General features: G+C 38.5%; 1 protein-coding gene across 1 annotated transcript in view; it reads left to right on the plus strand.

Moving 5' to 3' along the window:
* Positions 1–13,548, plus strand: part of LOC137291840 (SCY1-like protein 2) — a 238,794-nt gene that overhangs the window by 50,843 nt on the left and 174,403 nt on the right. The window contains exon 6 of the mRNA XM_067823384.1: positions 8,942–9,058. Within this exon, the coding sequence (XP_067679485.1) occupies positions 8,942–9,058 (117 nt within the window). The remainder of the gene's footprint in view (positions 1–8,941; positions 9,059–13,548) is intronic.

A 13,548-nucleotide genomic window follows, 5' to 3' on the forward strand; every position in this document is an offset into this window, starting at 1 on the left:
TACTGACCCACAAAAGAAACATCACCCTACCAAACATTTTGCCAGATATGTTTCATTTTAATTTGAATTATTTTTGTCACTTTCTACATGTTAGCTAGACCTAGTTCTAGAAAAATTTCAAGAAAATTTGGTTTCAGATTCTCTATTCGATATTGTTGCCGTTAAAAATTTGCTATGACAAAAGTCCCCTCAGAAACAGCAAAATACAACACAGCCAAGTCTAAAATATTCAATATTATGTATTGAGCAGACACAAGCAAGATACAACAATTTACAATGAAAGTTTCTAGTACAGTGCAACTGAGTCAAACCTAAAGTAATGGATCACAAATATAATATCAACTCACCAGTGTCTTGGTTTTCATTGAAACAGTTCTACTAAATCTTTCATAGCGAGCTTTCTTGAATGTAGGTCAACGTTGGTGAAGAGATAGACAGATGTGAATAGGCCAAATCATGATACAACTCCTGTGTTACTCTGAGTGTAAATCCATGTGTGTGTCCCGTCAACACAACAACCAGCCTTTATATACACAGTCACTGATTCTTGAGCGTTCCAGCAAAGTATGGAACCTTCACGATTGGCCTTGTGTTTACCAACAGTCAAAACATACCAAAGGGAGGCAGTTCTAAAGTGCTACCTTAAAGGTGTGCAGCTAAAATACTATGAAATGTGACCCATAACAGCTATCACTCAAAACTCTAAACAATGTGACCCAGTAATAACGAACACTTAAATAATAACAATACAAATTACAGAAAACACACTCTTGTAACAATGCAAATTACATGTTGTCAAAACACAGTTACTAAGGTAATATTGCATGAAAATGACAATGCCCGTGCATTACTTCGTGTCATTAGTATAAGCAGAGCCACTGAACATGCGCCAAATCATTCACTATTCGACAGCAGCAATATGCCACGAACGATTATCAAGGGAACATAGGAACCCAGCTTTAGGACAACAATTTAATGCTGACCCGACTGCAAGACATGTTGCAAATAATTTTTCTATTAATGTGTACCACTTGCAGCACCAAACCACTAGAATCACAGCTGACTGCCCTCACAGTGGAAGACCACATGTGACAATGTTGAGCCTAGGCTCTATGATGTTCCAGAATATTGGTTCTGATAGAGGAAATGGTGTAATATCTACTTGCTACATTGATCAAGTGCCTTCATCTTGCCACATTTTGGTTGTCATTGAAACCACTTCTTCCAGCAGGACAATGTACATGCCCATATTGCTAGAGCAATTAGAACCTTTCTCTGTCAAAAAAACTTTTCAGTGGACTGCCCTCAGTCTAGACTTAAACCCGATAGAACACTTGTGGGACGAGATTCAGAGGAGGCTCAATGATTTGCGACCAAGGCTTACAAGTGCAGCTGAACTCCCTCAGGTGTATCACCGAGCCTGGGCACAAGTTCCTATGGCCATCAACAACTGTCTCATACACTCAGTGTACAGACGATGGAATGTTGTTGTCAATTCTCAAGAAGGCCAGAAGAGTGATTGAAACACCAGTTAAAGAGCACTGAATTTAATGGGTACCAACACAATGCAAGATACGAGAACTGGCCAGTCTCTCTTGCACATCCTGGCAGTGATGTAATAGATTCTTTGTAATTATAGAAATTATCTAGAATAGTTATCATTGTTATCAATTCCAATAATACTATCTCTTTTTGCTTAAGGAGTATTTACTCCTTCCTCCACAGTTATTGGTCTCCAGTAATGTAGTGCAAAAACTAGGCAAAACTGATTACTGATAGCTGACAGTGACAAAGACTTTGACTTTTGATTATCAAATGCTAGATGTAGTTGACTGTAAATGGAAAGAAACGTTTCCTCTTATTCCTCTTATTACAAACTGAGAATGATAATTCAGTTACATTATGTGTAGTAAAAATCTACCCCATATTGTTTCAGGCAACAAACTGCTGTGTCTTTAGTGGATTTTAGATACATTCCATTACCACAGATCATGTAATCATATGAAGTCATGTCAAAGCATTTGCTGGTCACTTTGTAAACACGCCAAGTTTGTTGAAGACAAATGATGAAACCTGCCCATGGTTCATGTGGATTACAAGTTCAGCAGTTATTGGTAGCTCAATGCTATGTAGTACCTCAAACAAGAGAGTGGAATCACAGTTCATCATTTCACTCATCCTCTACAATGTCAAGTTTGCTACTGATGGATGCTCTCACCATAGGTTGCACCTGGCTGCCTACACATTCATTTGCAGAATTCCTGCAGAAAAAGGAACAACTATTGTGTAAACATGAGTCTTGAGTGATGAGTTTGTGACAACACAGATTTTATCAGATTCATGATAGTTTTCCAGCTGGAGAATGTGTTACAAAGTGGGATCTTCCTAAAGTTTATGTTTAGTGGTGATACTTTCAGCACTCCCGTATGAAATGTAGTGCCCCGGAGATTACTCTCCAACAAGGAACACAGGCAGCCTGAGTTTGATTGATGCTTGCACATCCATCAGGATACCACCCAAACCAATTTCATCACATGACTTTATCATGTATGATCGATAGTCACAATTCATGGAAATAATGAATTCATAATGAAATAATGAACTAAACATACAGTTTATTATTTGTTATTCAATCATAAACTTGAGAGGGGCCAATTGCTTATTCTAAGGCTTTACATTCAGGCAGGGGTGTGAGTCTATCAACCAGTCATCGCCTATCATAGTTTCACTGACCATGCTGACAGTCATGAGGCAAAACATTATACTGGAACTGAATGTCATCCAAACATTTTTAATTTAGCCATGAGTAGAGTATTACATATTTATCCTGGGAATTTCTGCTGACTAAATAAGCGAATACATATGATGTATATGATCTATCATATATGACAATATGTTGACAGCAGAAATCTTGTATGTGATTTCAGTTTATGAAATAGAACTTGGCAGATGTCTTGTTGATCTCATTGGAGTAAATCATATAAGTGAAACAAGAATATAGGTAAGTCAGCTTTGAAGCAGAAGTCAAATTCAAGTAGATGTATTTTACAACAATCCTGATTATCTCAAACAACTCCTATGTATGTGCCCCAGCAATGTTTCCGATCCTATGACTCTCTCCTCACCCAAAACGTATCTCCAAACCAACTGTCTCAACAACATTTCCCTTTTGCCAGCCCAATGGGATTGGTAATGTTTTTAAGGGTCCAAGTGCTTTCACATGAATTAGCACATAAAGGAGCAGTGTTATGGGTTAACCTTATCTGCTGTGCCTGATGTGGATATTTTCACTTGGTTGATAAACAGTGTTTATCTGATGATTTACATCATTTGTGGTGTTCCTTAATCACCGTTTAACTGTTGACAAATAATATAATAGTCTGTATGATTTGACATAAGGTATCGTGACAGGCCCTTGAAGAGATATGATGTCAAAAGTCCTTTAATAAATTCATTATCGTGTGTCCACCACTGGCATTGATGCAGGCTTGACATCGGCGACACTTAGTAATTGAAGAAAACTTGGAGAATGCTGTTCCATGTCTGAACCAATGCTTGTCCTGATTCATCTGATGTCAATGGTGGATTCTGATGTAAACATCGCTCCATTTCATCCCAAGTGAGCTCAGTTGAGGACACATGAAACAGCTGGCCAGGGTAGTATTAGAATGCTCTGATGTCTCATGTCAACATGAGTGGCATGTGGATGAACATTTTTTCGCTGAAGCACAAAGTTATGTCCCTGTCCTTGAGTGAACGGCTGTAATCCCTGTATTAGAGACCTGTCAGATTGCCATATGACTATATGAGATATGATGTTTCCTCATACCATAGGCACTGCACTAGGCAAGACATGCCAGTTGGTGATGTTAAAGTAAAATTGGACCTATTGCAGGCCTTCAGGGATGGATATTATGCTCCCTCAGTCAGTTCCGCACAGTCTTGGAACTGATTGCACATAAGTCAGGAATGGTACGAGCATTGAAACTGGCAGGCTGGAACAGATTCCAGAGATGGGTCAGGCTGATGCGATGCCACTCATGGACAGCTGTTCTGAGGCAAATGTTTCAGTGGTCACTCAGATGTCTGTCCTCTTCATTTTGGGCCATTTCAGTCTCCAGCATACCCACGACATAGGGACATTGATTTTTAGCGCAGTTTATGTTTAAATAATGTGAGGCTATTAATGAACCATTCTTCAAATTTCAATATCAGGTGTGTGAAGTTCAGGTGTCAAAAAACATGCAAAGTAAGTTCATTGTGCATAAACTGCATGGGGCAAATGTGATATGTGACACCAAATTTCATACAAAGTGCTTTGCTGCATGTTTATTTAGGGTTATTTTTATAACTTTCAAAATACTTCTCTATTTTATTCCATTTTATGTTATGCAAAGTTATTTTGTTGGTATATTTTGGAAATGATACTATTGTTGATTTCACAGCATGAATATGTTTTTGCAATTTCACAACCTTCCTGCTACCAAAGCAACTCTTGCTAGCCTGACATGGAGATATTGCTTGAATTGGCAGTGGTTACAAATATTAAGGTCCCAATATTTCAATATTATTCTCATTTTCATTGAGATTTAAATGAATCAGTTTTTTGCACCACAAATTCATTAAAGTGATGAACAATTTGAGAAATTGACAAATACATGAATCTCTGTAGTTTGCCTTCAAAGATATTCTCTATTCTTAACCAAGTGAAACTGACACAGATAACAATATTGTACCTTCTTTATGTGGCATATAGAAGTTGCATATTTCTTTTGAACAATGAGGAGAGTTCTGTGGATGCACAACTTCATTATTTATTAATATGACCAATGTTTTAGTGTAGCTACTAACACCGTCTTCAAGCAAATGATGTACATTACGCAGGCAACGTTATACATGCACAGTGAAATTTGAACAGTAAACTGATTGAGGTTTACACAATTGATTAGGTTGATATACAGAGTTGGAGAACGATTACACAAAAATGCAATTGTTGCACGAGCAGATTGAACTATGGAGGTATTTATTAATGAGAGAAGCCAGTGATATGAAAGACAGTGTTACGGTTAAAAATTTACCGTGACAGCAATTTAAGAAATCCGTTGTGGACCAGCAAAACAGAACAAAGACAAGTAATAAACGTTCAAATTATGTATAATTATGCAACGAGAGCAAGGTATACAAAGTCACAAGTCAATTTCACAATACTGAATTCAGGTACAATTCAAGAGAGACAAAATCTAAGTCATGGGTCACAAAATACAATATAACAAACTCACCAAAGTCTTAGTGCGAGAGAAGATCATCTATGCAGAATGTAAACACAGCGATCGGTCTCACAGCAGATGATGTAGATAAGGCACTGATGTATGCAGATTATGTAACTCCAGTAAATATGAATGAGTGTGTTTTGCCCTCAACACAGCAAACAGCCTTTATATACAGTCGAACCCCGTTTATCCGGACGTTTTTGTTTCACTCGAAAATCATCCGGATAGCAAGACGTCTGGTTAACTGGATCAAGCAAGCAAAACGTGAAAATTAGGTGAAAGTAAAAAAAAATTCACGTACGTATATCTATAAATCAACAGTCAATAGTAATAACAGTAAATCATCATCACATATAAGTGTATAGTAATACATGCAAGGCGGAACGCAGGTTACCATTCGTCAGGTTGTCTCGTACGTAATCATGTAGCATGTGGAGCTTCAGATAGTAAGTTAGATGAAAATGTAAATCGATGACAAAAAGTTTCTATTTTGCCAAATGCATATTTTTTTTTTTAATTTCAAATACCCTAAAACATATGTCGTCAACATGTGGGAGGCTATTTTTAGTTTGCATCGCGACAGATAGCAGGGGTTGATTTATAAGTGTTATATACAGTACAATTACAGTGTAGTTTACCTTAATCCCCCTTACCTCAATCCTAAACATGTGTTTTCGTTACTGATGAGATGTTCTCACATGCGCCAAATCTTAATGAGTGACACGCGTCAGTAGTGTTTTGATGGCTAATTAATCAATTCACACCAAATGCCTTCCGATAGATTAAGAATGAAATCACATAGTCGTGCAGTAAGCGATATTGACGTGACACATACACATGCACGTTGCACACATCTCTCTGTCCGGATAACTGGATCATATTTCAATGGAAATCTATGGGAATGGTTTGAAAATTCGCCGTCTGGGTCCGGAAGCGCAGGGTCCAGTTAACCGAGTACAATTAATGAGCGTAAGTTTCATTTCACATAAAAATCGTCCAGAAGGCGGGGTTTCCGGATATGTGGGGTCCGAGTAAATGGGGTCCGACTGTATATATATACAGTCGTTTCCCAGGAGATTTACAGGATTAAGACTGCTTGGTGATGAGATGGTGAGACTGATGGTTGTAGGCAGTGGACATGTCTGAGCTGTGTTTATGGCCAGTCAGAGCTTCTTGAATGGCTTCTAGTAGTTTAAATTCAATCCAATTCAATTCAAAATTCATTATTAAGGGCAGTTGGCCAAGGATAAAAAGAGTATACAATATTTGTTTGTTCAGAGTGGTACAGAATACATAATAAATATTACACAAGATTTCAAAATATAGATTTCATGTTAGAATAGAAATTATTTCTCATAAAAAGTGACAGATCATCAAACAATGATGAACAATGTGTAATGAATAACATTTGTGATATTTTGGGTTATACTTTCTTGGTAAAGTACAGATTCTAGTGATTTTGTTGCGTTGAGTCCAGTCCAAAGAAAATGTATTCTCAAATATAACATTTGTTACATTTGATTACTTTTGAAAGCATTGTGTAATTGAAGTGGAATGAGATTGGGTTATCTCCCTTCCATCAGGTTCTGAGGTACTACTGCCTCACAGCTGAGGCCTTGAAAATACATTCTGCTTATGATGACTAATTTTCGCAATTCATTGTATGTATAAACATCTTTTCATTGGAAATATCTTGCATTATCTAGTAAGTTCTTGATCTTTTAGTGGGTGTGATTGCTGGTTAGTACATATAGATACTTTTCCGAAGGATATTATCTTACCTCACATGTAAATGTCGTTTTCTGATTGGGTGAGCGCTCTTTTATTATTTTCAGAGTACCCAGCTTACAAGCGGCATACATTTCAATGTATCCCACTGCCAATGGCAACTCATTCAGTACTACATGGTAGTACTTCTTTATCTCAAATAACATTGAATCATGCTTTATGCATGGAAATTTCCAAAGTTTTGCGAATGCAGTTCGATGGAAGGGAGATAACCCTTTATCTGTTTGTCTTATGTGTCATCTCCAAAATCCAGCAGTGGCTATGTAAAGATTTAACTTGCATTCAAATGATTAAATTTAGACAAAACTCACAAATGTAGGCCCATTGGTTGATGTACTTGCATGACCAGGGTACAGTCTTAATGTCATCCAAAATCTGGATACTAGCTGGTATAGAAACATTGCTATTAAGGGTGCTGAAATAGAACTTTTCTGTTCAGCTGTACTCCTTTGTCAGTTGGCAGTTTATAGCAAACCATGGCCTCTTCAAATAACAGTACAGGCCACTTGAGATCAACAATATCAGGTTTTAGAGAACATATACTCTCAGTGGACCTGTAACAGCCAAACCTTTGGTTCTACAAGATGGGATGATGGGTGTAGAAAATAAATCTAACTTTTCCATAAGCATTTGCCACTACCAAAAACATGACTGCTGGACATAAGTTTGAACTGAAACAAAATGTACTGTTAAAAATGTGATGTTTCTGAATTCAGTATGGTTTGAATTCTTTGCTTTGGGCATTGATATTATCTTCTTTGAAAAGGCATGTAGAGTGGAGTACAAAAACGTCTTTATTACAAATAGAAGTGATAAGTTGGTGATTCAGTGCTGTATGAACCAATCTACAAATATACATTCCAACATACCTATAAGCATTAGCCGTATCTATGAATAATACTGCACTGTAATCTACTTACAAGAAATGCCTGTGCATAATATTTGCAATTGCACCAAGGTACTGCAACTTATTTCATTATTATCAAGAACATATAACTGACATTAATAACATTATTATTTAGTGCAACACATATATACATTACTTAAAACATTGTTCCTACCTTAGATCTGAGATGTTAGTTGTTTGTTGCTCTGTGATATGGTCGAATTGAAGTGAAGTGTAATGGCAGACATATAAGTAGTACTTTGTGTTTTGACAATGTAACATGAGGAACACGTGACTAGGTGATACAATAGAACCAATCGACACAAGGGTGAAAGAAGTCAAAGGGCACAACACAAACGATGGCACAATCTCTTGACACCCCTTATACATGCAGTGGAGTACGCAAGATCTAAAAACAACCATAAACTAACACTTAAGAAGGATACTACTTGAGTTAAATCTATAGACAATGACAACTTCAAATAAACCGAATCTTACATGATGTCATACCTGCCACATATTAAACTCTGTATTTCACATGCTATATAACATTAGAACCTAACTGAAGTGTTGCTCCAATTTTTCATGAAGTTATTCAACCATATCTTACCTCACACATGAATATCGCTTTCTGTTTGGCTAAGCGCTATTCTATTATTTTCAATGTACCCCGCATACAGGCGATGCATTATTTTCAGTGTACACCGCTGGGAATTCCAAACTCTACTGGTGCTTCATGGTAGTACTTCGTTGCCTCGAATACCATTGTGAATCACGCATGAAACACGGAAATTACCAATGTTTTGCGATTGAAAATCGATGGAAGGGAGATAACTCTAAATCTGTTTACATTGTGTCATCTACAAAATGACAATTCACCTCGCATTCAACAGAAGTGCTTCATGACCAGTGATCAACTTATATTATATCTTATCCTTACTTAAGTGATAGTATTGTTTGCCTTGGTAATTATATTGCATGTTTTTTTTTTTTACAGATGCATGATTTATTTGGAATAATTGCTCATAAAATGCCACTTCAACTTGTTGATCCAGTGGAGAAGATGATAAACAGGGATGTAAGATACAGGCCTACAGCACATGTTTTTTCTACAGTGAGTATATATGAGCTGTTTATTTATGTACAAGTACAGTCATTCAGCCTCAGAGAAAATGAAGATCCACTGATTAAATGTTCGAATCACAGATTCATTATTATAGCTGACAGCTGGTACTGACAGACAGTAACAGGAACAGAAAGCTGGTTAGAGTCACCTGGCTGCTGACTGTTGCCCAGGCTACTCAGCATTCCCCAAAGTTGTACAGATAGTATGATTCTGCAAACCCATTTTTGCAAAATTCAGCTCCAGTCTTTTTATGTTGCTTAAATTGGGAATAGTCAGACAGGGGTTTCTGGACCAGGTGTCCTTAAGGGCTTATTTAGGCTTAACTTTGGTCCCATCACCTTGTAAACCCAAGGTGGGTGTGGCTAGAGCCATCCTTGGATGTGACTGAGTTCTAAACGAGGACATCATGCTGGCTGACAGGATATAAATGTTCTTCTGAGAACACAGCACTACCATTGCCATTGTTCTGAGAGCTTTGGGATTTATCATACCAACCCTAGTTTTAGTGCTGACGGGCTGCGGTGGTGGAGGTACGACACCCACACCAACACCACAGGTCAAAACCTGTGGGTGGTCGCTGTTGGTGCAGCCAGTCTGCTGTATGTTGACATTAAGAATTTTTAACCAAATGATGCCTTGACCTTGATGCCTCCTTCCTCGATATGCTCATGATTTTCAACCACTGTGCATGATGATATAGGGGTGGTGGTCGAATGCTGGGCTTTTGGGATGAGGGTGGTTCTACTATACCCTTTTCCCCAGTATGCATTGTGGTGTAATGTGACTCACGTTTATCTAAGGGTTGAACCGTCGTGATGAAGATTTCATTGTTGTAGCCCACCACTTTATGAATCCTCAGATGCATGTTGCTTGGAGCCATGTACTTCTAAAGATTTACAATTTGGAAAATGTTGACTTTTTCTGCATTTTTACTTGGTTTTTGCATAGTTGTGAAAACCAAGTCAGTGACATTCTATTGTTCTCCAATCAGCGAGGCAAGCTGGTCTCAGCACAGGCTGACAATGGTCACAAGCCCACTGTCTTACAGCAGAGATCAGCTCATCAGCAATTACAAGTCTCAAGCTAAAGACAATTTGATTGATCCACAAGTGTTTCATAACATCAGAAAACATGGGATAAGCAACACAAAACCAATCAGAAGAGGTAAGTGTGGTGGATGCAGAAAACAAAGACCAATCAAGGTGGTGAATGGAGTATTTGGAAACACCTCATCTGAAAATAATAAAACTGGTTGCAACACTGAAAATCTGATCTACATTTCACCTGAATTTAAAACTGATTACCTTAAATTGTGTGTCTGGAATGCCCAATCATCCAAAAATAAGACTGTTGAGATATGTGATTATATTCTTGAAAATGACATAGACATAGTTTTTCTAACTGAAACTTGGCTATCGGCGAAAGGGGACGAGTCCAAGTGTACAGAAATGACACCGACTGGATACAACTGGATACAACTGACTGCACAACAAACCTAGACTCAACAGGAAAGGTGGTGGCCTTGCATGTATCTACAAAAAAGAACTGATTCTTTCATTTTCAAAATTTACTGATGAATTCTCCACTTTTGAATCTATGACAAGTGTAATCACTTGTGGTAAAATGACTTTGAAAGTGGTTTGCATTTACAGACCACCACCTTCAAAAACTAATAAGCTCTCTAAATCTGCATTCTCAATTGAATTTTCATCCTTGTGCGATCTATTGCATTTCAAGCAGAGGTTGTGCATAATTCTTGGAGATTTCAATGTTCACTTCAACTCATATGATGACTCGGGGTTCACACAGATATTAAAAATACTAGAGACTCATGATCTCAAACAGCATGTAACTGAACCTACACATCAACGAGGCAATATCCTTGATTGGGTTCTTGCCAACAACCATGACCTCATTCACAAGCTGCAAGTTGAGGACAATCAAATGTCGGATCATTACATGTTGACCTTCAATCTGAATTTTGATTGAAAAGAAAATGGTTTACGTCAGGAATATAAAAAGTATTGATATCTCAGATTTCAACTCTGATATGCTCGAGTCTGCCATGTACACAAGCCCCACAGAAGATGTGGATGAATTGACAAAAATTTCAACACTGTACTTTCTGAAACAAATATGCACCAGTTCAGTTGAAACAAGTTCGACATCAAGATGCATCTCCCTGGTACAGTACCACTGTGCTTGCAGCTAAGAGACGGAGGCGAGCAGCCGAACGTCGATGGAGAAAATCACAGCTTGAAATTGACCGACAGATGTACAACACTGCTCGAAATGAAGCCAACAAAAGCATCAGAAAAGCAAGATCAGATTTCTTTAATGGTGTAATCATGAAAAATTCTGCAAATCCTAAACAGATGTTTAGCACCCTAAACAAGTTGCTTGGAAAGTCAACAGATGTGATGTTACCCCAAGGAGATGATGTCACTCGTGCAAATGATTTTAATAGCTATTTCACTAATAAGATTGCAAAACTTCGCCATAAGTTTAGAGATGCCTGTGATGATGTGTCATTTACAGCATTCCAGGGGCGACAGTCCATGTCCTTCGTGGTAATGTCTGAAACGGACATTAGGAAAATTATCGTCTCCTCAAAACCAACATCTTGTGAGGTGGATCCTGTGTCGACAAAATTCTTGTTGAAAGTTCTCGATACTACCCTCCCAATCATCACTAAAATTATAAATCTCAGCCTATCCTCAGGAACTGTACCACTGTGCTTCAAAGAAGCTGTCATCAAACCATTAGTCAAGAAACCATCACTTGATCCAAATGTTCTCAGCAATTACAGACCAGTCTCAAATCTGTCCTTCCTCTCAAAAATCTTGGAGAAAGTGGTCAAGAACCAACTGCTGGAACACTTACAAAACCATGATCTTATCGACAAATATCAATCTGCCTACAGGAGTGCACATAGCACAGAAACAGCACTAAACACTGTTCTGGACAAGATCAGGATGTCTGTAGATGACGGTGACATTGCACTCCTTGTTCTTTTGGATCTTTCCGCTGCGTTTGACACCATCGACCATGCAACCCTCTGCTCACGTCTCCGACTCGAATATGGCTTGAACAACACAGTCCTGGACTGGTTCCAGTCATATCTCACAGACCGAACACAGTCTGTACAGATCAACAAAACCCTCTCTGACAGTGATGTGCTGAAATATGGAGTACCTCAAGGTTCTGTTTTGGGTCCCATATTGTACACAATGTACACCAAACCACTTGGTCAACTCATTTCCCGGTACAATTGACAGTTTTAAACCACTCTCTGACAATCAGCAAAAAGCAAAACAGAACATGGAATCCTGCCTCACAAATGTTAAGTCTTGGATGTTTTCAAACAAGCTGGTACTAAATGATATCAAAACAGAGGCCATGGTCATTGCTCCACGTAAACGACTTGCAAAATGTAACATATCAGAAATCTCCATTGGACATTCATCAATATGTTTCTCTCCCTCAGTGAAAAATCTTGGCGTCCATCTGGACTCAAGTTTGAGTATGGAACAGCATGTCAGCCATCTCTGCAAATCCTGCCATTTCCATCTCACAAATATTGGATCTCTGCGAAACATTCTAACCATGGAAGCTACTGCCACGCTTGTTCGAACTCTCATTCTTTCTCTTTTAGACCATTGTAACAGTTTACTCTTTGGCCTTTCAGAAAAGCAACTACAACGTCTTCAGAAAATTCAAAATAAAGCTGCCCGTCTCATCACAAGAATGCTGGAATGACCTCGTGGTTGAGAAAATGCAATCTCTGGCCTCAGGGACACACACAGATTCAACAAGCCCAGCATCGAGGGCAAGGTATACGTGTTAGAATTAAGAAACAATACTTACAGGTGAGCCGCATTCCGCGGTGGTGGGGGTGGTAACCTAGGAGATTTAGACAAGGTCGAGAACGGAGGTCTCTTGAAAAACCAGCAGTACAATGTTGTCCACAACAACAACAGCAAATGGGTGATGGTCCTGGCATTCTAGGCAATTTAGACGATGTCCAGACCAGAGGTCTCTAAAAACATGTTGTTCATCCTCTCCGATGATAACCAATGGACACTGATCTGACCCCAAATTGATACTCGATATCACCCTCGTTTCTCCGTACATGTTTCTGGACTTTAAGGATCATTATTTCACAAAAGTCCTCACTAAGGGGATTCTCATCGCGACATGCGTCCCCATGCAAGAAAGGAGTGTGCTCATGAGCCTCATCCCAAATAAAGCAGATCATTTGCAGGTTGACTGGATAATCAAAGTACTAGTTTCCAGTTGGTGCTTGAATTCAAATAAACATTCGATTTCATACAAGGGATGCCAAACAATTCCATGCTTTATATCAAAGTCTTTCTTGGCTGGGGAGGCATTGCCCACCCAAAATATTATACACATCCTTTGGCCCTGAAAATATCAAAATCACATGTGCTCAATTTACATACAGTAGAATGACAACG

Source organism: Haliotis asinina, chromosome 7 (assembly GCF_037392515.1).
Source record: "Haliotis asinina isolate JCU_RB_2024 chromosome 7, JCU_Hal_asi_v2, whole genome shotgun sequence".
Taxonomy (NCBI): Eukaryota; Metazoa; Mollusca; class Gastropoda; order Lepetellida; family Haliotidae; genus Haliotis; species Haliotis asinina.